Source organism: Pseudochaenichthys georgianus, chromosome 20 (genome assembly GCF_902827115.2).
Source record: "Pseudochaenichthys georgianus chromosome 20, fPseGeo1.2, whole genome shotgun sequence".
Taxonomy (NCBI): domain Eukaryota; kingdom Metazoa; phylum Chordata; class Actinopteri; order Perciformes; family Channichthyidae; genus Pseudochaenichthys; species Pseudochaenichthys georgianus.
Window position 1 is genome coordinate 5,967,743 of NC_047522.1, and position 21,919 is coordinate 5,989,661.

A 21,919-nucleotide genomic window follows, 5' to 3' on the forward strand; every position below is an offset into this window, starting at 1 on the left:
GATCGAACTTGTAATGTTTTTGCGTTTTGTTACAGAAAGCCAATTTCCAGACCTGCTGTCGCTGCCTGTTCATGTCGTGGAGAGCATGATGAAAGCACTGAAGATGAACTCAGAGGAAGCTCGACTCAAGTTCCCACGTCTGCTGCAGATCATAGAGTTGTACCCCTCTGAGACACTGGACCTCATAACAAAAGAGGTAAGAATCTTAAAACCAGGGATGTCAAGTTGTGTGAAAACAAAATTATCATTTAAAAATCAATCATTTTACTCTGTTATCTTGAATTTGTGAAGAAAGGTTGTTTTTCCTGCATGATTTCAAACAGAATTGAAGTAAAGCCATATTAAAACATCTGTTTCTGTGTGTAGATGATGTCTATTCCATGCTGGATGCTGATTGGCTGGATTAGCCAAATGGTTGCCCTACTGGACAAGCCCGAAGCAGTAGCCGTGCAGCACTGCATTGGGCAGATAGCAGAGTGCTACCCTCAGGCACTGGTTTACGCTCTGATGATCAGCAGAGAGTGTTACCAGTTTGAGGACTCTGCTACAGGCTTCAGGCAGCAGGAATTTGTCAACAGGTAAACTACCAAAAAGAAATTCTGGGGAAGAATTAAAAAAGACACTTTAATATACATAGTGTGTGTGTGGTGTGTGTGTGTGTGTGTGTGTGTGTGTGTGTTGTGTGTGTGGTGTGTGTGTGTGTGTGTGTGTGTGTGTGTGTGTGTGTGTGTGTGTGTGTGTGTGTGTGTGTGTGTGTGTGTGTGTGTGTGTGTGTGTGTGTGTGTGTGTGTGTGTGTGTGTGTGTGTGTGTGTGTGTGTGTGTGTGTGTGTGTGTGTGTGTGTGTGTGTGTGTGTGTGTGTGTGTGTGTGTGTGTGTGTGTGTGTGTGTGTGTGTTACAGGCTCATGAGCATGCTTGATAAAGGAGAAGCTGTGAAAAACGTTGTGGATGCACTGCAGCAGCTAACAAACCCTGATATGCTTTTTAAGGTAATAAGTGCACGTTTGACCATGAATTAACCAAACGGCCCCTGGTTGTTAACCTGTCTTTACCTGATGGTTGTCATTTGGCCCACACAGGATTGGTGGGACTATGTGAAAAATGAATTGGAGAGACCAAGCTTCGACAAGAAGCAGATGGCCAACATGTATGACGAGATGCTCTCTTCCCTCGGGGATCGCGACATGGGCCGTCATGGAAGGTTTCGCACAAGATTCATCAAGGTTTGTTTTTCTTTGATCCCTTTCGTATAGCAAAAGTGTTTACTCTACACAAATGCACTATTCAACGTCATTTGTTTGTTTATTTAACAGAAATTTTCCAAAGAGGTGGAGAAACTACTGGGACCTAACGGCAGCAAACTGTTTGAGAAGAGGAAAGAGAAGAATTTTGTGCGGCAGGTGGAGGAACTCGCATCATCCATGCATCAATTCCAAAATGACCCACCAGGGAATCTGAAGGAATACTCGCCCTTGCTGAGTAGATTTAAAGCGGACACATTCAACAATGAGCTAGAGATACCAGGTCAGTTTAAACGTGCAATCTGAGCTCTCTAAATGTAGGTGTTGATTAATCTGTTGACTGATAAAGCTGTTTTTCTGTCCTGTCGTTATAGGACAATATGATGGCAGGTCCAAACCTTTGCCAGAGTATCATGCAAAAATAACAGGCTTTGACGAAAGGGTATGTTTATTTTGACATTTACTGTAAAATAATAGTTTTCTAACCCTTTTTTAAGGTCAGTACATTAGCTTGATTGTATGCCCCGCAGGTAAAGGTGATGTCCTCTCTTCGCAAACCCAAACGTCTGATCATCCGTGGGGATGATGAACGGGACCACCCCTTCCTGGTGAAGGGTGGAGAGGACCTTCGCCAGGACCAGCGCATCGAGCAGCTGTTTGTTGTCATGAACATTCTGCTGAGTCACGATGCGGCCTGCACCAACAGAGGCATGCAGCTGCGCACCTATCAAGTCATTCCCATCACCAGAAGGTAGTGGGCTTCTCTGCTTATCCATTACTCTGTTCTTCCAGTTGAATTGAATGCATGTAATCTTTACATAAATTGAAGTAGGACTAGATCATGGTTGTTTTTATGTTTTTTGGTAGCGGGATCGAGCAAGGAAGAGATTAAAAACAGCACAAAGTCTAGATATACAAAAACGATTATATTTTCTAATACAAATTGAAATAATACTAGTATTGTTCAGTGAAGTTTAATTTGCCATCCTCACTGCCTTTACAGAATTGGCCTCATTGAATGGATGGAGAATACCTGTACTCTGAAAGACTTCTTGTACAACACAATGACTGACGCTGAACGGGACACAGCAGGAAGGTACAGTATTTATATTTCACTCTTATAACTTAGATGTCTTGAGTGATTAAGTTGAAATTAAATCTTCAGAGCTATTAAACTTTCCACATTATATATATTTGTATCAAATATTATGAATTTGAGATCCAAGATACTGTATATCGTAATTAAGGTTTTAAGGTCTAAAGAAAATAAAAATACAATAACACTAAACTAAACATATATTGTCTTTCTTCTTTTAAAGGTGTGCCAAAGATTACAATAAATGGCTTCAAACCATGAGTACAAATAAAACTGGTATAGCACTATATGGTTTAGCTTACAAGTAAGTTTCCTGAGTGTTCATTTTTTATCCTGAAACTTAAAAGATTTGGCTGAATTTGTATTGAGTATTGTCAAAGTTGAAATACCAGACAACCATGATCTCCAGCATATTTATCCTTTGTCAGGAAAGCCACACGTAATGAGACGGTCAACAACTTTTCCAAAGTGCTGAAGCATGTACCCAGTGATCTCCTGAAGTAAGTTTCATTTGTATTAAATAAAACTTCTCATTATAACTTCATTTCACAACATAACTCAATTTCTTCTCTTTTTCAATTTCGCAGGAGAGCTTTCCTGAAGATGTGCAACAGCCCTGAGGCCTTTCTTTCCTTGCGCTCACACTTCATCAGCTCGCATGCCTTGCTCTGTGTGAGCCACTGGATTCTAGGTATTGGAGACCGCCATCTCTCCAACTTCATGATCAACATGGAAACAGGAGGCATGATCGGCATCGACTTTGGTCATGCATTCGGTTCAGCCACACAGGTTATTCTTGTTTGTTGCATTTCAAATGAATGTTGAAATATTTCAGTCGGTACCAAAGTGGTGACCTGACCTATTATAAATAAATTGTATTTCCTCACAGTTCCTCTCTGTGCCTGAGCTCATGCCATTCCGGCTGACACGGCAGTTTGTGAATCTAATGCAACCATTGAAGGAGTCGGGTTTGATCCAGAGCATCATGGTACACTCCCTCCGAGCCTACAGAGCTGAGCCAGACCTTTTGCTGAACACCATGGATGTGTTCGTCAAGGAGCCCTCGCTGGACTGGAAGGTAACCAATCAATCACTCCTCCCTCGAAAAGATCCTATTAAACATTGCATTTCTGATTTGTCACTGTGCAACAAGTGAACTGCAGATTATAAGGCATTAGTATAGGAGATCATCTCTGGGGTTGTTTGGGAACTTAAATGTGTGATAGACAGAATATGTGGGGTGATCGTCTCTTTAGAGTTGTAATATTTGACACAAACATGAAATGGAGACCTTTTTCTAATACTTCACACTTAACAAACTGAACTACAAATGATGTTTCTCTTACAGAACTTTGAGTTGAAACAGCTGAAGAAAGGAGGCACATGGACAGAAGACGTGAACACCAAAGAAATCAACTGGTATCCCCTGCAGAAGGTGAACTTTGCCAGAAGAAAGCTAGAAGGAGCAAATCCAGCTGCTATAACCAGGTATATAATCATATACAGTATAATCATCACAATACGTTAGACCACTTAATAGGATTTAAGACCAAATGAATTACATTTTATTATCTAAGATCTGTTTCAGAGGATTTTTTGAGCCTTCAAAATGGCATAATTTGAATTGGACATGTTGATTGGATTTTGTTTTGTTTTTGTCAGTGAGGAGCTGAAGCTGGGCTTTGAGAAGGACGCTTCTTTCCCAGGGCTCCAGTCTGTGGCCCTGGGGAGTGAGGAGCACAACATCCGTGCTCGGCTTCCAGCTGCAGGCTTGTCAGTGGAGAAGCAGGTGGACTGTCTGCTGGACCAAGCCATGGACCCAAATGTGCTTGGCAGAGTTTGGCAGGGCTGGGAACCATGGATGTGATTGGTTTTCACAACTCCTTGCTGGATAGTCGCACAGACTTTGGAAAATGTGTAGGAAAAGGAAATTGGGGAACATTGTTTAAAAGAATATCCTTGTAAGGTCAAATGTTTTGTCTTTTGTACCTGTGAAAGATACTTTTTGAAATATGAAAAGGATTTGGCAGTATCAGCATATTATTGGCCACTTTCATAACATTTCAAAACGTTTGTGTGGTAATGTAATTTGAGAATAGTACAATTAAAGATTCTTGTTTTAACATAAGGGCATACATATGTTGATGTTGGCAATTCCTTGCACTTAAATTCTACTGGAACAGAACCAATCTTTACCATCCTTTATTTCTGTCTTGTAACTTCAGTTTGATCAAAAAAATAAATGTGAGATGCTGATGTAAAAAAAGATACTATCACTTGGGTCGTCTATTTTTAAACTTTTATAATATTGTGAACTTGGGAAAATACATAATATTTTAGAATTTTACGATACAACAAATGCATTCATTTTTCATTGCACGAAAAACTTTAACCATCATTTTAAAAAGCATTTTAAAGAAGCTAAGGGAGCAGTGACTTTGTAACAATATTTTATTGGCTAGCAATTCAAGGCTCAAGCTCAAAACTTGTGCAAGTCTACACAATATTTGTATGGACAATAATGACATCAACATAGGTCACACAAAGACCTATGTTACATATCGCCTTTACACATAAGTTCATTCAAATACAAAAACTTGACTTTGATATATTTTAAACTATCAGCCAGAACATCCCAAGGTTTTGAGTTAGGGAGGATGGTTTAGCTGTCAAAAGATGGTGCAAGTCCAAAGTGCTGTCTGCGTACTGGCTATAATGTGTGAGAAAAGTCTCTTTGAGTGTCTCCTTTTCAGAGCTAGTAGTTTTAGAATAACCAGACACTAACTCTGTGTATGTATACCAGGCTTTCTCTATGTTGTTCACTGGAATTTGGTAGACACCAGCTGCCCATTTCATTGCCGCACGAAAGTAGTCAAGCTTAACATCAAGAGCTTTAATGTCAGAGTAAACCACATTAATTGGGTCTGCTTGTGGTGCTAGTAACAGCATGGATTTAATCCCTCCAGCAATCTGTCCTCCAACTATTGGTACAGGTTCTATATTAGCAACAAGTACCTCTCCAACCCCCCTATAATTGTTCTTAAACCAATTTTTATCTTTTATCTTTTCACACTTCCCTTCTCTGCCTCCACTTACATGCCCTTGCTTTGTGTGTCCTTGGTCGTCAGAAGTCTCCATCAGAGTGTCTGGTGGATCGCTAAGGACAGGGAGGCAGGAGGACATCAACAGCAGGAACAGCAGGCCAGGAGTTCACATGACTGACAACATACAAACAATATGACAATAACTGTAATTACCTTTTTATGGGTATAAGTACATATCGATGATTATAAACCAACATCTGAAATATTTCTAGCGTTCTCCTTTGTCCGTCCATGCTTCAATAGTCACATTTTCAGATTAGGAGCTTCACTTGTAGACACAACAACATGACACTCAACATTTTAACAAAATGCTTAATCTCTCAACATAGACAACAGACCTGGAAGGAGGTTTAGAGCGCTGATCTGCCCGTGGAATGGATGCTCAGAAGGCTGGGGGCTGGTGCTGCGCTGGGTCCTCGGAATGGTCGGGAGAGTTGAGTTGTTGGTTATTTAGGAGCTCAATTAAGTTTTGGAGATGGTTTCAGATCTGGAGTCTTTATAGAAAACTGACCAGTCCCACCTCATTGATAAGGCAGTTTTGTATCCATATTTGGCCTGATGGAGTTGGAGGGGTGGCTTTGCCTTATACAGTGGAACAGAAGGAGGGACGTTATTAATTCATGGTATTTATTTTAGTGCTTTTCCAAGTGTTCAAAGAGCTTTACATTACAGTACATATTACATATATTAATACATGCAATTTAGGGTGAAGTGGCTTGCCCAAGGACACAATGGCATGTTTTCTGCAGTGGCGGTCAGGGTGGGATTGAACCTGTGATCAGCGGTCCAAACCACTGCGCCACACCCTTATTGACCTGAAATAATCCTAATCCGTATACAATAAAGTGAAATAATAAAACGCATTCTGAATTCAACTATAATAAACACCTACATGTTTTGCTACACAGGACACAAAATACTTTCTAAATGCCAGACAGGGTTTTTATGACATCCCTTTACCATGATAGCATTACAGAAAGTGTCCATTAACTGTCTACAAAAGTATTGAAGTGGAACAAACTGTACAAAAGCAAATTGTCATTCCATGTACTAGTAATTAGCATTTGTTTTGTAACGTTTGGCCGTGTGAAATGGGAAGCATTTGTTGTACTTCTGCTGAGGTGCATTAGGTCAGTGACATTGCACTAGAGCCAACAGATAGCTAATCTCTTCACACAAGATTGGGAGTCCAAAAAGAAGCCACAGGGGGTATGTGTGAGAGTACATTTGCCCTGAAATCAGATGTAAATGTAAAATTATAAATAAATCCTTGTCAGGCAAAGTAAAACATCTAAAAGGAAAACTCGAAATGTATAGGACTAATTTATATCATTGTCTGTGATTATGAGACAAGTTACCGCTGTAGGTCATCTGGATCAACCTCTAGGACTCTTTAAGGCTTCAAATATAAACTTTTGTAAAGTTGAGCCATGCAAAAAGCAGAACTGGTGTTACCTTTAACTGAGATGTTAACCTGCTTGATGTAAGGCAGGAAACAGCGGGGGGGGGAAAGCAGAACTGATTAAGCACTAACTGGTTTCGAATTTCGTCAGATAGGATCTGCAATAAGTTACTCAAATCCTCCAGAGCTCTGCTGAGGGCTTTCTGCAATATCTTTGAGGCCATTTGGAATGCAACTGTTTTAAGAGATTACAGAGAACACCTTGTACAGTTTATGATTATGTAATTAAAGCATTAATACTTTATCCAGGTCTGGTATGCTATATCAAAGGTGCAATCTTGAACTTATTTCACATGAACTGTGCTAAACTGAACAGGCCTAAAAACCCACGCGCACACACACAAACGTCAGTTAATCAATTTTTTAATAGATAATACCATTGTTAAAATAGGGAAACAGTATAATTGAAATATAACTATCAAACTCAATATTTCAGTAATGTTGACCTTTACTTTTCCAAATTTGATCAAAACAAGTGTTAGTTATTTTGTTTGTGCACAGAGATGGTAATCATTCATACATCCCCGATCGAGGGGGACAGACGTTATTATTATCAGATACCCATTAGTGTTAAAAGCTTGATGGTGTATTTACAGAGCTAGGTCATTTGTTGTAGTGTGTTCACAGTTTACTCAGAATTATTCAAGTACAAATTGGACTTTCTCTGGAATTACCGCTGTGGTAATGTGCATAATACTCCATTTCTTTTTGTCACTCACTTGTTGTTACTACCATGGTCGACATGGCTATTGCATAAGACATCAATCACCATAGAATAAGGTCATGGGACCTTTCGATCCCATTCGAATAAGGGGACAAAGTAACAAGAAAATCACCTGAAAACTTTGCTCATTCAAATTGTTAGTCATCTTCTATGTAGTCGAACTGAGGCTTGCAGGGTTTTTCCTCCCTGCGTTGCCATGTGTTATTTAAATACATGGATTTACAAACCAAAGTAGAACGTAAATGGTACAGAATAAAAAAGGAAATTTGAACAAAAGCTTTTTTCTCAATACAAATCATTTCACCGTTAGTTATTACTTTTTTTATATAAAAATCACATTTGTACTAACATAACAAATACAAAATATCAAGTAAAATATGTAACAACCCACTGCAAAAAGTGACAGAGGGGAAAAAACAACAGCTGTTGGCCAACAGGACCTGGGTTGCAGACTTGCTGTTTTTGCTGAGGCACCTTCATATATCAGCACTACCAACGGTCTGATAACAATAACTCTTCTGCATATTTTTGTTAAATACTGCATAAATACAATACAACTCTGAATCAAGGCTAAATAAAACAAAGATTGGTACCAATAAAAACAAAATGTCATTTTATCAGATCATTTTCAATTTGACCTATGCCTCTCAGGCTATAGGAAAAATACATACATGTTAAGAGTGTATTCCTAAAACAAGAGACTGACTTCAAAAAATGTTAAGCCAAAGGTAAATATAATATATTTTAAGGTTTCTGGGTTAAGGCGCAGCAAAGTTATCTTTTACTTCTTTCTAGCATTAGAGGACACTTATAATGCATACAATGAGAATAAAGGAGACGTACCATTTTAGTTTTGAAAAGGCGTGTAGTGCATTCACTTTCTACAAAGACACTATTTTATAGGTTTATATATTTAATTTTCTTAACAGCAATTAATTAGGCTGAGAGCTACCAAAGTGCATGATGCATATTTTGTATTTTAATGTAGAACGTCATGGCCCATTACCAGTCAGTTGTTTCCATTTTAGATTTAAAGTAAAGACATCATATTGTTAAGGTCTCTGCCATTTTTAGTAGAGAGGTTTAAGGAAAGAGCCATATAGGTCAATTAAACTTTAGATTAGAAAAGCATCAAATAGAAACAACATCTTGTTTCACATAAGAGAACATGAGAACCCTTTGATGAGGGCTAACTTCGCAAAGAAGAATATCACAACAAGAATGCAGATGCCATTAACACTAAATTAACTTAATCTCTTAAAAAAAGACTCTTACCCGATTGACATTAAAAGCTGATGTATTTGGTTTTATCCAACATAAAAGGTATTAAAAAAACTTAACAGGTCATACAGCTGCAAAATCAACTCCTTTTCAGCAACTTCTTTAATTCTTTTTTATTTAAAACTGTGCATCAGTATGATACTACAGGGTGAAATGTAACATCATTGAGTATTTCTTGCCAATTGGAAAATAAATGAATTTTCAAAGATTCTGATGAAATGTACAGCTTAAGACCTCTCTACCTTTCTTTTAAAAGATGAAAAAGTTAAATTCAAGTTAAGTATCATATCATATCCCTGAACTCATGCATAACTATAATTGCAAGCTTGGGATCATGCAAGCTTTATGTTTTGTGGTTACCAAGTGTCAAACTGTGTCTCCGCAAAGACATCAAAACATTTTATAACTTTTGTTTAAATGTGAAAATAGAACATCTGTTTTTCGTGCTGTTTTTTAAATCCTGGAAATAGCAATGTTGTGATATTCCTCTTTAAGGACAGAGGGATATATATTTATCAATATCATTATTAAGATAATAGCGCCACATCAGTGCTTTACAATTGGTGGGCTAATAAAGAATTGGTGTGATAACATGAACACTTACGGAAAAGAACTAAGTAGCTGATGTGAAAATGTCTACAAGGAAATAAATTCATGTTATACGAAAAGAAACTCTTTGTGACCTGGTGTGCGTAGCATATATACTGAAGGCTTGATGTTCCCTGCTTTACGACAGGACCTAGTGTCAGACACTGTTATATCTTGGGTCTCCACCCACTTATGAACTGCATGAGTTTCTTTACCTGCAGTTTGCTTAGCTTGAAATCCTCTGACAAAATCTCCTCAGTGAGCTGCAGGAGTAAACTCCCATCGATCTTCTCAGTCACGAAAAAAGAAACAATGTCATCCGGCAGGCCAATAAACCTTAGAGATCTGGACACCTCTTCAATAGAAAGATTAGCCAGACTGGAGGGTGGCTGCCACTGTGCATTGGGAGATAATGATGGAGAGTTAGGAGTTATTGAAGTAGAGATGAGAGGTATCTCTTTTGTGCCCTTCTCAAGTTTAGGTAGTGAGCAATTTGACGTTTCCTGCTCACTGTCACCGTCGAATCCTGACAGTAAATCCGTGCCCTTCTTTATAGCATTTGATTTTGGTGTTCTCGGCGGCAGGATGGGGCAAGAGAGGCTCTGCTTTGTGTCAGATTCTTCTATTGGCTTGTTTCTGTACATTTCAGAATGGTAACTTGAAAATTTGGTGCAGAAGTGATTCACGGAGGCTTTCTGCGAACTGAAGTTCTTACTGCTGTGAGCATGCTCTCGATCAAAGTCAACAAAGCTGGCTGTGCAGATTTTCTGGCTGCTCTGGGATCTTTTTCTGGGGTAGCTGTAGTAACTTCGACAGCTAGATGGTAGAAACTCCTCCATGCTGTGCGATTCTCCTCCGCTGAGGTTATTTGGCCAGGACAACCTGGAGGACATCCCATCTGATGGCAGGCTACTGCTTGGCCACGTCACATTCGGCTCAATGCTGTGGGATCTAACCCAGTTGCAGGGGTTGCACACATGGCTTGGTTCTTGTGGATCATCGGCCTCCTGCTCAGATGCTCCACTACTGATGGAAAAACAAAAATATTTTGGGGTATAAGAGCAGACCTCATAACAAATATTTGGAAAAACAGAAATGTGGGTGAATAAAAATGTATGTCTGTCAAGGATTAGCATAAAGTTGCCATTTAAACAAATATGTGTAATTGTCTAAATGTATTAAATCTTACTTTTATTTTCCTGATATTTTCTTTCTTATTCTCATTGGTTGTGATTAGTGTCACATGATTGCTATGAAATGGTGCCAATTCTTACATGTTGTGGAGTCCAGAAGAATAGTAGGAGAGCGTCGGACTTGGAGAGCGAGTGTCTTGCTGCCGTGGCTTAGACAGGATGGGCACTGATGCCATCTGTTTCAAGCTTCGTGGAGGAATTGGTGGGGCATTCAAAAGACGGCATTCTTCCTTCACCTAGAAGGGTAAAACATTTTTTTAGAGGGTGAAATTTAGTGACATGAGAAGGAATTTATTCAGTGTTACATGAAGAGATTGAGCAACATTAAATCAGAAACGCGCTTACCGTTATAATTAAATTGTTGGCTGCACAGTAATCTAATTCATCAGATGTTGTATTTCTGACAAAGAAGCTGCCGTTTGCTGTAGTATTAAACTACACTTGCTGTTGCCAGAGAAACCACCGGTGTAACCAAATCTTAAGGATTACCACTGTAAGCAAAATATATTATACTCACAGCTTGAGACTTGGGCGGAACCGGTGGTGGAGTAAGAGACGAATCTGTAGTGACTGGGTATGACAGAGCTGTTGTTGTGCTGCAGCCATTGTTGATGCCTCGAAGTCCCTCACTCACAGAAGGTTTTGGGATCTGACCTCTCAATTGGTCTAACCACAGCTCCTCATAGGGGACGTCAGACTTGTTGAGGGATGGTTGTGAGTTTGTGCTATCCATTAGTCCGGGGTAAAAGTGTTCATTTTCTCCCGATTCTGAAGGGATGCTATCCGAGGGCAGAAGAGCCCAATCTCCACACAGTGTCATACAGCCCTGCAAATTGACCTCACTGTTACCGTGCAGGTTGCTGCCGTACACGCACACAGATAGACGGTGGAAGGACTGGGTGAGTTCCTCCCGGGCATAGGTTAAAGAACTGGGAATCTGCATTTGGTTGGGACAACCGTTGGAGCTGCTGCTGCATCCGCTGCTTCCACCGCAATTGCCATTCCCGCTGGTTTTCTTGGGGCTCTTACCGTCGTCGTTCCAGTCTGTCCGCACATCCCGAACAGCACGAGAATAGTCATCTATGTCAAACTGATCCTGGCAGAAGGAGAACCAGCGATGTACCATAGTTTCTAGCCACAGCTCTCCTTGCAAGAGCTCTTCTGGAATAATACATCTAGGCATGGCCATATGAAAGGGAAAATGGATGGGGATAATTTTGTTGCTTCGCAGGATGCAGCACACAACCACCGTCTTTGTCTGAATGTTGACTAACTTGTAGCGATGACCCTCACGAATGAGGTGGAGGTCATAATGGTTACGGGGTGGACTGTTGGGGACTGATACATTGACAGGGAGCCGGGTTTTCTCCACAATGTTCCTGATGATGTGCTCGCCGTCCTGCATCTGGAGCTCCAGTGGGCTACAGGTGCTGAACCTGCCTTTGCACTGGAAAGGCAGGCTGATGCTCTCGTTGGTGCGATGGTTCATGCAGATCAAGCAGGGCATCTTGCCTCGACCGATCTTACTGATGGAGTTTAGCTTCCCAATCTTCTTAAAAATTGTGTTGAATCTTGATTTTTCTTTGGAGGTCTTGGCATATAGAATCTCAGCCTGGCCCATTAATGTCAGTTCATCACCGGTGCAAAGTGTTATGTTGTACACTTCGGTATCTTCATTGCATTCGCCTGAAGCCATCTGTGAAAAGATGAGATTTGAGAAAGATGAGAAATGAAGGAGAGCTTTACCACCTTGTCATTTTTAAACATTTTGATTTAGTTTATACATTTGAATAGACACTACCAAATTCAGAAGGAGTCATAACAATCGATTATAAGAAATGAGATATACCTTAACATTGAACGTGATTTCTTCCATAACGTATACCCTTTCAGGGAATGCTTTAGCCACCTCCTCCACACTGTTGAAGTACTGCACAGGCTCCTTGACATCTCTGTCCTGCTCCAGTAGCTTAAACTGACCTGAAGTAGGTAAAGTCGTATCAATGCAACTGAAAGGTTTAGGAACCTATTGTTGATAGATTTTTTTATTAAACACTGATACATCAAAAAACCCTTAAAATGTAAAATGCATTTAATCATTCAAGAAGCCCACAATTCCAACCCTGTGTGTTGGTTTTGACATATACAAAGATACCAAAAGACAATGTCAAGCAAATTCAAAAGCCTCGAGCATCCAAGCAGATGCAGCTCACCTTCATAGTGCACCGGGATCTCTATTTTGGGCCCAATGACATAGTGTCCCTCCTCCAGACTGTGAGCAGTAATAGTTGTCCACTGACGGCAGGAATGAATCAAGAGGTAGTCATTGTCTCTGAGCCCTTCAACCATCTGACCTGACAGAATTAAACCAACAGACAAAACTGATTATCCCTCAAAATCCATGCTCGATTGGAATACTGTCAAACGTACACCTTCTTTAATACACATTTAGAATATCTTCGGATCCCTTTGCACAATCAAAATCTGTCATAAAAGTGTCATGACCTCTAGAGATCAATAAAGGCCTATCTTATAAAACACCAACACACTTCATGTATCCCGTGAAACATAATGTAAATGTTGCATAATTCGGCTTGCAAAATGTGAAATTCCTGGTATAAAGTTGTTGAAATATTAAATATTATATCTCTAACACAGATGGCCATAGCTTTGTTTGAAGTTGTTTAACATGTCTTTTTTTCTATTAATAGGCCTGATTAGAATGTGGTACAAGGAAGAAAAATGTGTTTGTGACAAATATTAAAGGATTATCCCAAACATTAAACAATATGCCATAAATACCACTTTTGAGCCTGACATGCTTTTTCGACTCAATCCAAGGCATTACACTACTCAGTACAATACAATCATTATCCTCCATGGACAATGACAAATGCATTAATCCATACCTCTATCAAAAGCAAGCATTGTCGAATATCTGTGTCTAAATCAGGCATCACGCTACCTTTACAGTTTATGATATGCACACATTTCCATGTAATCACTGTGTTGCAGACCTAACAGTCTCCTCGGGCCTTAATGCATTGTACCTAACATGAAACATTATCGCTGTTATTACATTAAATGTTTATACTCTAACTTTCTGCATTTACTTGCATTGCTGCAGCGTGACAGCAGAGAGGTTACAGGACATATAAAGTAACACTGACAAACGTCGTTATTTGTTGTAACTGCACGATATATAATAGCGCAGAAAAAGACAGTGAAGCCACTTTCATCATTAAACATTACAATGTTCTAATACCAATATGACACTTCTGACATGAATTAAGACGATACGCAGACAAAACCAAGAGGAACTATTTGTCTTTCAAATAGTTATGGTAGGTTTAGCTGCTAATTAGCAATGTAGCAGCTAGCAAAAGACAACTTAGAAGTGACAGCAAGTTACTAACCGTTATCCAGCTTGGCCATTTGAGGCAACCTATAAGCACTCACAAGTTGATCTAATGGTAAAGACGTAGTGCTCCATGTAACATCTTTTAAATTGTTGTATAACATTGTTCCAAGGTCCATTTTGCTAGCTTATTAGCCAGCTGGAAAGCTAGCTAGCAATGTGTAAACACGGTCACAAAAGGCTACACTAAGCTAACCAACTGAATAATATATCAACTCTCCATCGACAGTTTTATGTTTGGCACATTTCTTATTAATCGTCGCATATTTCTCTTTGCATTTGCCTACGTATCTTTAAGGTCCGTAGTCTTATAATGTAGCAAAGACATGTTTGTTTAGCTCGCGACGTCTGCACCAGGGCAACTATTCCGAAGCTCTGAAGTTAAGTGAATAACGGAAATACGTTTTGGTTTCTTTTAAAATAAAAGCTTTATTTACATTGGGGTACATATGAGGGTGAATAACATAAAACACATGTCAAACTTTCTCAGTGAAGTTGTTCAAATCCTTTAGAATATAAAACATAGCGCGCTAGAGGGAATTGTATTTGAAAATGGGTCAATTTGAGAGCAATTTATTTATTAAAGTATGTACCGGAAGTTGTAATGTTGTACATCTAACTGTGTTGCTCATGCTGATACATTCAAGACAAAGGGGCAAAAATAAAGACAACCTGGTGCTCCATAAAGGTTTGTAAATTAATTGTAATGACAAAAACCGACACTTAAATAGTTCCAATTGCTTGTCTCTGTACTTTAAAAGCCACTCCTAAAATATGTCAGCAACCCATCATCCCTTAGCATAGGCTACCTATGCAAAACCTACATTCAAGTAAAAGTAGTATGGGAATGTAAAGGGCCTACCAACACACGTCAGCCTATATAATTTCCATATAATCACATGGGAGGAAGGACAAAATCAATTGGGCCTTCAAACTTATAAATGTACCAACAATGACACCATCATCACACTTCCTGGTGCAGCTGGTACAAATCAGAAAAACTTCCCTATTTTGGTCTTTGGCGAAGTGTACTCCGACCCAGCAACTATGTCTTTTGTTGACACTCTGCGCCAGTGGGACATGGCTGTAACTTGTGTTGACAGACAGGATTTGTCAGAGGCACTCAAGATTTTCCTGTCTATCCAAGATCCAAACTCTAAAATTAGTTTTGACATTGGCTGTCTCCATTTTCTCAACAAAGACCTGGATGCTGCTGAAAAGGTACGATTGACCTTTGTTCGTAGATTAATGTAAGCCAAAACATTTCCCACAAAGTTTTATTTATTTATAATATTACTTAAATCTTGTTCAGGGATGTAAACTGATTAGGCTGAAATGAAATGATGTGATATTTCTGAGTGCGAAATCGCAAGCCACTGAGAAAGAAGAAGTAGAGTTTACCATTTCTCTTTTCTAATAGAGGAAGTCTGTGTTGTCTTGTGTTTCTCAGGCGTTTGATTGCAGCATACGTAAAGATGAGCATTTGGCTGTTGCCTTCTTTCAAAGAGGAATGACATTTTACAAAAAGAAGAGGCAAGAAACACTAGTCATCTTAATTCAATGGCCACAATTTGTTTTCATATTTAACACTGTAATTAAAAAATACTACACACAGTATGTTTTCGTTATCATACATTTAGGTACTTTTTTTGTAATTGTTTTGGTTTATTGGTTTATTGCAAAAATAATTAGATTTTATGTTTGGATTTTTTTATATTCAAAGGTATGAGGAGAGTTTAGCTGATTTCCAGCAAGCTTTCAAAGCACTAAGAGGCAACCAGCTGATAGATTACAAAGCGCTTGGTCTCAGATACAAATTATATGCATGTGAGGTAAGTATTTAAAAGCCTCCAATCATGTTTATATGTTCTTGTGAAGCCTCCTTATTAGTGGAAAGCAAGGTTCTATAATAACAATGTTTACTGCAATAGGTTCTTATCAATATGGCTCTGTCTGAGGCTCAGCTGGGTAACTGGGAAGAAGCCCACAAAAACCTTGTGAAGGCTCTCAATTACAAGACAGATGCCAAGCTCAACATCATCGATAAAGCTCTGGATTCCGCCCTGGTCAGTTAACATACTGTAAAGTAATCACTATTTAATGATTATACACAGTGGTATTAGTGATGTAATTAAAATGTTCTTTCATGTCAGAATTACTTGACAAATATTATAATATCCATTGCAATGCATTATCACCAACAGAAACAGAAACTTTTCAAACCAGTCGAGTTCCCATCAAAAGTGCTTTTCAAACCAAATAAGCACTATGTTGCTGAGCTGGAGAAGAAGGACTACCTGGGCAAAGCAAAGGTAATACTTATGTGATATGTTTAGTTACCATGTGTACTACATTATTATTTAGTGTGGCATGTAACTGTATTTGAATACAACTCATCTAGTTCACTAAAATCATAATGTCAATGACTTAACGCTATAACAATGTGCCATACATAAGCTACATTTTTTTCTCTGCTATCTTCAGGTGGTTGCCTCTGTCGTTCCTCAGGATGCCTTCTCTGGATTTGCCCCATTACAGCCACAGGTGAAATATGGGTTATTCTAATTATTGGGTTATTCTAATTCTAATTACAAATAATTATCTGATGACAAAGATATAATTTGTTATTAGCAGCTGATTGTGTTACATTATATTTAAAAAACAAATGACATGGAATATTTTTTTCAACTTAATTGCTGCTTTGAGTCAGCACTAATGATTGGATGCTTTGTGTTTCTGTGTACATCTGACAGGTACAAGACGGTCCAACTAGTCCAAAGGAGCCGGAGGTTCTAAGGTAGTTTCGTGTATGCTTAACTGTAAAAAAATATGATTACTTTTCAGTTGTTCTAATTCAGCCTTGTCGAATGCAAAAATAATTGTAAATGACCTTGATACTTGTCAATATTTTTGCAATAGAAGATACATTTTCCACCGCACGTAGATGTGTTAAAGGAAATAAATCAGCCCTCTATTTGAAAAGGAAAGAGGGAAACATTTATGAAGTGTTATGCTTTCATTGGAGGGGATATTATAACTCTGTGAATGTAAACAATAGAGAAGCAATTGTTATCCGGTAAAAAATAGACTGGTGTGCCAGCAGCTCTCTTGATGCCATGTGGATTTCTCCTGTCTTCACAGGGCTTTGGAAGGAGAAGCCCACACTGTCCTGTTTCAGTTTGTTCCTGAGACAAGCGATGAGTTGGCTGTCGTGCCAGGCAATGTTGTGTTTGTGCTGCAGAAGGGATCCGATAACTGGGCATCTGTGATCTTTAATGGAAGAGTAAGGCCACTACTGTACATCTGCAACCAATTTGCTAGTGTTTTTTCCCATAACTTTTGTTGTTTCTTTTATATGAAATATGTGTAGAGAACGTAACAGAATTCTTACATGTTTATTGATAGTATTAAGCATGTTGTTCATTATAGAGGGGACTTGTTCCTTACAATTACCTGGAGCGTTTGGAGATGTCCATGGCTTCCAAACAGAACAAGGTAAGGAATTAAATATCTCATATTTAATTCTGAAGATTGCTTCAGAAGTGATGTATTCTTTGCTATAAGACTTTTTATAACATTACCAGTATTATTGTTTAACGGTGGATAGGGAATACCTCAGCCTCCGAGTCAGGAACCACCGACCAGACCTAAAAGAAAACCAGGTACACTCATCTGACGGATTAAGAAGACTACAATAGAGAAATTGCCTATGACTAACTCAATCCATTGGTCAAAGCAAATATTGTAACATAAGAGAAAGTATTTGACCAAATGCAATTTGTATCCCCCTTCTTTGTATTTAAGGTCTAACTCCAAGGAGCGACAGCAGCGACTCAGAGAGAAAGGTATGCTGATTCAAATATTACACCAGTATATCCCAAAATGTGCCAACATGTGAATTGTTTATTTTCTTTCTTATTTAAAATTCCATCAACATGTCCTTTCATTAATGCCAGGAAGAACAGCCTCCTGACAATTCACTTATTGTTAAAGTCCGTTTCACATTCACCTTTGCTGTCTCAGTACCACCTGGAACTCCGTATGCAATACTGATTGAAAAGATCAGTAGGAAACTGAATCTCCCTATGACTGCAATCACTTTGAGGTAAGGTGTACATTTAAAAAAATAAATAATCATCTTATAGTTTGATATGTGTTAGTGGTAAGAGTACAACATTACATCCTTTTGTTCCATATAGTCTAACCCCTGAAGCTACGGGACCAAGTGTTATCAATGACAGCACAGACATGGAAGGTGTGTGGAGTTGTGCCAGTGGTGTGCACATCACTTTGTGGTGTTACGCAAAAGAGGTAAGGAAGTGCTCATCTTTTCCTGTTTATGCTGGCTTCACAAAATACAGATACTGGTTGAAAGTGCTATTAGTATTGTGAAAATTACCGTTTGTGTATTTAGCAAACAGATCACAGTCCAAATATCGAGGTTCCCTTGGTGGCACTTTACTCGTATGAGTCATCAAATCCAGAGGATCTCAAGTTTCATCGAGGTGATACAATCACAATAATCTCTAGAGGTGAGGGTCCATTCTTTTTAATCAAATTTGCTTAAAAACTCAATTTATCCAAAAATGTCATCCTAATTCATACGTTCCTTCTTTTCCTTTAGTTAACCAGGATTGGTTGGAAGGGCAATGCAACGGGGATACTGGTATATTTCCTGCATCCTTTGTGGAAGAAGTTCCTGTCAATGGCCAGTAATTTAAATGAATGAAAGCAGCAAAAATAATAAAGGATAATCTGATCATTGGTCAGGTACTCTCTATCGAAACAATTTTAGAATAAACCACATTTGATTAATTTGTACCTATAAATACTTAATATTTACATTTTTAAACACCTGTTCATTCAAATAAACTCCTTCAAGTGTGTCAAGTTGTTATGTTTGGATAAATGCGATAACAAAAACTAGTAATATCTGATATACATTTTATGAAAAAAACATTTAATTATTTCTTACATTGAGTAATTCAATTCAGCAATATACATCTAAATGCCTCAGGCATGATTAAATAGTCTTGTGCTACTGGTAAGTTATCCTTCCTCTTCATAGGCAATAGCTATGCCTCTCCTGCCCTCTACTGCCTTCACCACAGGTGTCGCTCCCAAATTCTGCTCCAAGCCACGCCAGCTTCGTTCTGCCAGAAAAGACGCTGAGAAGAGAAAGGAAAAAATATGTAACGTAATATATGATATTTAAAAGTATATTTGTATACAAAAAACACTGGTTGATTGTTTTCTCACATGCACAAGATGCGATAATTGTATGAGTGCAAAGTCTACAATAAACTCATGGATGTACAGAAATTAAAGCAAGCAAGACTTTTTTGATGGTCTCATACCAGCTGAGTTGGTGTTGGCCACAGTGAGCATCTGGTTCCTGAGGACCACTGAAGAGCCGAACGAGGAAACTTCAGGCTCACTGCTCATCAGATTCTGACTCCGCAGAGCTCCAGTGATTAAAGACATGTCAGTCTCACTGCCCTCCTCCTGCTGATCAGCCAAAGGCACGTGACTCTGTCCACCTGGTGTAAGTTTGGGGGGGAAATATTATAAATTTGCTATAGGCATATATAAATAAGAATTTAGGAGTAGGTTTGTCCGATGTGAATATATCAAGATCTAACCTGGCAGGAGATGTCGAAAGTCTGTGACATATTCCTCTGACCACTCCCTCTTCCTGTTGCAGGCCACCTCCATCTCAAATGGTGTTACCACAGGTTTATAGAACTCACTTGAGTCCAGCAGTGAGTTCTCAGGACACGCGATTAACACAAAAATGTCAATTTCAAGAAAGTTTGCCAGTTTGGGCACGTTCAGTTTCCCCATGGCAAACAAATAGCTCTTCTTGCCAGCTCCATGAATTGCCTCCTTCAACTGCTGGATGATTTTGAGGTAGTCAGACACTCCTAATGTGCCAACTAGAATGCCAACAACATTGGCATCTTTGGCCCTTTCTATAGCGTAATAACGCTTCATTAGGGCACGGTTGATACTGACTGACTCTGTCCTCCCTGTCATTTTTATGGGGTCAAAAGAACAAAATGAGCAGCGATTCCAAGTCATCATGAAGTTTGTCAGAATTGCTCCTTCTTGGCCTACATAGAACATACTGTAATCCGTGATGCTTAAACCACTTGTCAGGGAGAACTGCCTTCCAAACTGATAAATAAGCTGGTTGTTATCTCCCTCTGATAGACATGTGTCATCATGTAGTCTCTTTATCCGACCATGGCTGTAACACTGCTCCCCTTCCACAACAAGTTGTGAGACGACTAGGTTTGGATACTCTGGTGAAAGGAGTGCCATAAGGTCATCTGAAAAAAAATTAAAACAATGTTGTGTGAAAAGAAATGCTTGAATCTAAAGCTGTTCTATAAAATGGCATACATATGTATTATCCCTTTCATATAGCAGGGCTTTTTTAGAAAAGCTTACCAATAGCATGAACATAGTTGACATCATAGAGGATGATGATGTGACTGTGTGTGTCTGGGTAGAGTTCTCTGAAGGCAGAAGTGCATTTCTCAAGATCCACCGGTCGTCTCTCAAACACATACATCAATGGCAGCCTTTTAGACGGGCTGAGGCAAGCACTGCCATAGTGCACAATGCAGTCGGCTCCAACATGTTCTGCAGCTACCTCGTCCACACAGCAACTGCCAAAAAAAGAATCAATGCATCCATTAAAACTCACGGTAGAGCAGTGACTTTGCAGGAAGGATACAAATACTTACAAATGTATCATGTACGCATTATTAGACCAAGTAAGACTTTTCTAATTTAAACCTGGTGTGTTACCTGCCGTAGGATGTATCTCCCAGAATGAATGGCTTGGCATTGCTGTTTCTCTCAATCTCCAATGCTACTGCAACTGCATCCACCAGCAGCTCATCAGGAAACTGCAGAGCAACCTGTAAATATTATCCATGATTTAACTTTAGTTGCTTTCACTGGCTAGTGTGTCAAACAGCCTTTTGACAATAATTGTGTTGTCCCTTCAGGATTCAATTTACAAATGTCTATGTGACGAAAAGTACATTTTAAGTACTCACCTTTTCAAATTGATGCTCAGTGATAAAGCCACAAATGTCCTTAATCTGATACAACTCTTCAAGTTTTTCCACAGGATTGCTTTCCCCCACCGTAACATCCACAACACGCTGAATTACGTTCTCCGAGCTGCTACTAAATGCGTCAGCCATCGTTGCATAGAAAACGCGGAACAGTGCCTGCAAAATGAGTAATAATACACATTTCAGGACATCATTTGGACACAATTCAAACGATTACAATCCTGTAATCCTGTTCTGCCAGGAAAGTGTGTGATAAACTCGATTAAATTGTACTTAATTTAGATATTTGACAATATTGTTAACGTTATATTGGCATATAGCTAAGTGAAGCAACAATGTATCCAACTACTTCACAACATTGTCACGTTGACGTAATGGTATTTTCCTTTTGTAAAACATATATCAAATATAGCCTAGTCACAGTTAACCATCCCATACCTTACATTACCTACTTTTAGCTTAACGTTACTTTGGTTCCGTATGCTAGGTGTGTCGCTAGCTAGTCTTTTTTCACAATATGAAGTGTAATAACGATAATTTACGAATTACATTTACAACACATACATGTAAACTTACATAGAGAAGTCATGTGGAAAGTTGTTGACGAATAAACACTTATTTGACAGCTACACACGTGTCGGCAGCAGTAGAGTACACTACAGCAGCTCTACCATAAGCACTTCCGGTTCAAACGTTTCAAAGTAAAAGCTAGGATACACTGA

At 39.0% G+C, this 21,919-nt stretch overlaps 4 protein-coding genes across 9 annotated transcripts in view; 2 read left to right on the forward strand and 2 right to left on the reverse strand.

Annotated features, from left to right (window-relative positions):
• prkdc (protein kinase, DNA-activated, catalytic subunit) overlaps positions 1–4,604 on the forward strand; it is a 28,749-nt gene extending 24,145 nt beyond the window's left edge. The window contains 14 exon segments of the mRNA XM_034108632.1: positions 36–196; positions 367–578; positions 901–988; positions 1,079–1,222; positions 1,313–1,523; positions 1,615–1,682; positions 1,771–1,991; positions 2,244–2,336; positions 2,560–2,640; positions 2,765–2,836; positions 2,924–3,125; positions 3,226–3,414; positions 3,685–3,824; positions 3,999–4,604. Coding sequence (XP_033964523.1) covers positions 36–196; positions 367–578; positions 901–988; positions 1,079–1,222; positions 1,313–1,523; positions 1,615–1,682; positions 1,771–1,991; positions 2,244–2,336; positions 2,560–2,640; positions 2,765–2,836; positions 2,924–3,125; positions 3,226–3,414; positions 3,685–3,824; positions 3,999–4,203 — 2,087 coding nt within the window. The 3' untranslated portion in view covers positions 4,204–4,604.
• Positions 4,605–4,694: 90 nt separating this feature from the next.
• On the reverse strand, positions 4,695–14,473 carry garem (GRB2 associated, regulator of MAPK1). Of its 4 annotated transcripts, none has more exons than XR_011645080.1 (8): positions 14,105–14,473; positions 12,902–13,042; positions 12,538–12,668; positions 11,206–12,384; positions 10,770–10,924; positions 9,711–10,518; positions 5,779–6,022; positions 4,695–5,554 (listed from the first exon to the last, which is right to left on the reverse strand). XR_011645080.1 is itself a non-coding variant. In XM_071206880.1 (6 exons), the coding sequence occupies exons 1-6, from the start codon at positions 14,223–14,225 to the stop codon at positions 9,663–9,665; spliced, it is 2,583 nt and encodes an 860-aa protein (XP_071062981.1). In that variant the 5' UTR covers positions 14,226–14,473; the 3' UTR covers positions 6,768–9,662. The 4 variants fall into 4 exon arrangements, 2 of the variants coding, with proteins under 2 accessions (XP_071062981.1, XP_033964432.1); XR_004554200.2 differs by having other exon boundaries at positions 4,697–5,554; positions 9,711–10,521; XM_071206880.1 differs by lacking the exons at positions 4,695–5,554; positions 5,779–6,022 and having other exon boundaries at positions 6,768–10,518.
• A 604-nt stretch (positions 14,474–15,077) lies between these two features.
• On the forward strand, positions 15,078–18,992 carry ncf2 (neutrophil cytosolic factor 2). Of its 3 annotated transcripts, XM_034108723.1 has the most exons (15): positions 15,078–15,327; positions 15,557–15,639; positions 15,830–15,938; positions 16,038–16,172; positions 16,311–16,418; positions 16,591–16,650; positions 16,860–16,903; positions 17,248–17,389; positions 17,536–17,601; positions 17,714–17,768; positions 17,911–17,951; positions 18,063–18,211; positions 18,306–18,417; positions 18,521–18,638; positions 18,731–18,992. In XM_034108723.1, exons 1-15 carry the CDS (start codon positions 15,154–15,156, stop codon positions 18,820–18,822), a joined length of 1,488 nt encoding a protein of 495 aa, XP_033964614.1. In that variant the 5' UTR covers positions 15,078–15,153; the 3' UTR covers positions 18,823–18,992. The 3 variants fall into 3 exon arrangements, with proteins under 3 accessions (XP_033964614.1, XP_033964615.1, XP_033964616.1); XM_034108725.2 differs by lacking the exon at positions 15,557–15,639 and having other exon boundaries at positions 15,231–15,327; XM_034108724.2 differs by lacking the exons at positions 15,557–15,639; positions 15,830–15,938 and having other exon boundaries at positions 15,079–15,327.
• Positions 18,993–19,049: 57 nt separating this feature from the next.
• Positions 19,050–21,888, reverse strand: dph2 (diphthamide biosynthesis 2). Its single transcript, XM_034108726.2, has 7 exons — positions 21,774–21,888; positions 21,177–21,353; positions 20,923–21,035; positions 20,560–20,780; positions 19,749–20,438; positions 19,464–19,646; positions 19,050–19,274 (listed from the first exon to the last, which is right to left on the reverse strand). The coding sequence occupies exons 2-7, from the start codon at positions 21,324–21,326 to the stop codon at positions 19,156–19,158; spliced, it is 1,476 nt and encodes a 491-aa protein (XP_033964617.1). The 5' UTR covers positions 21,327–21,353; positions 21,774–21,888; the 3' UTR covers positions 19,050–19,155.
• Positions 21,889–21,919: the final 31 nt, after the last annotated feature.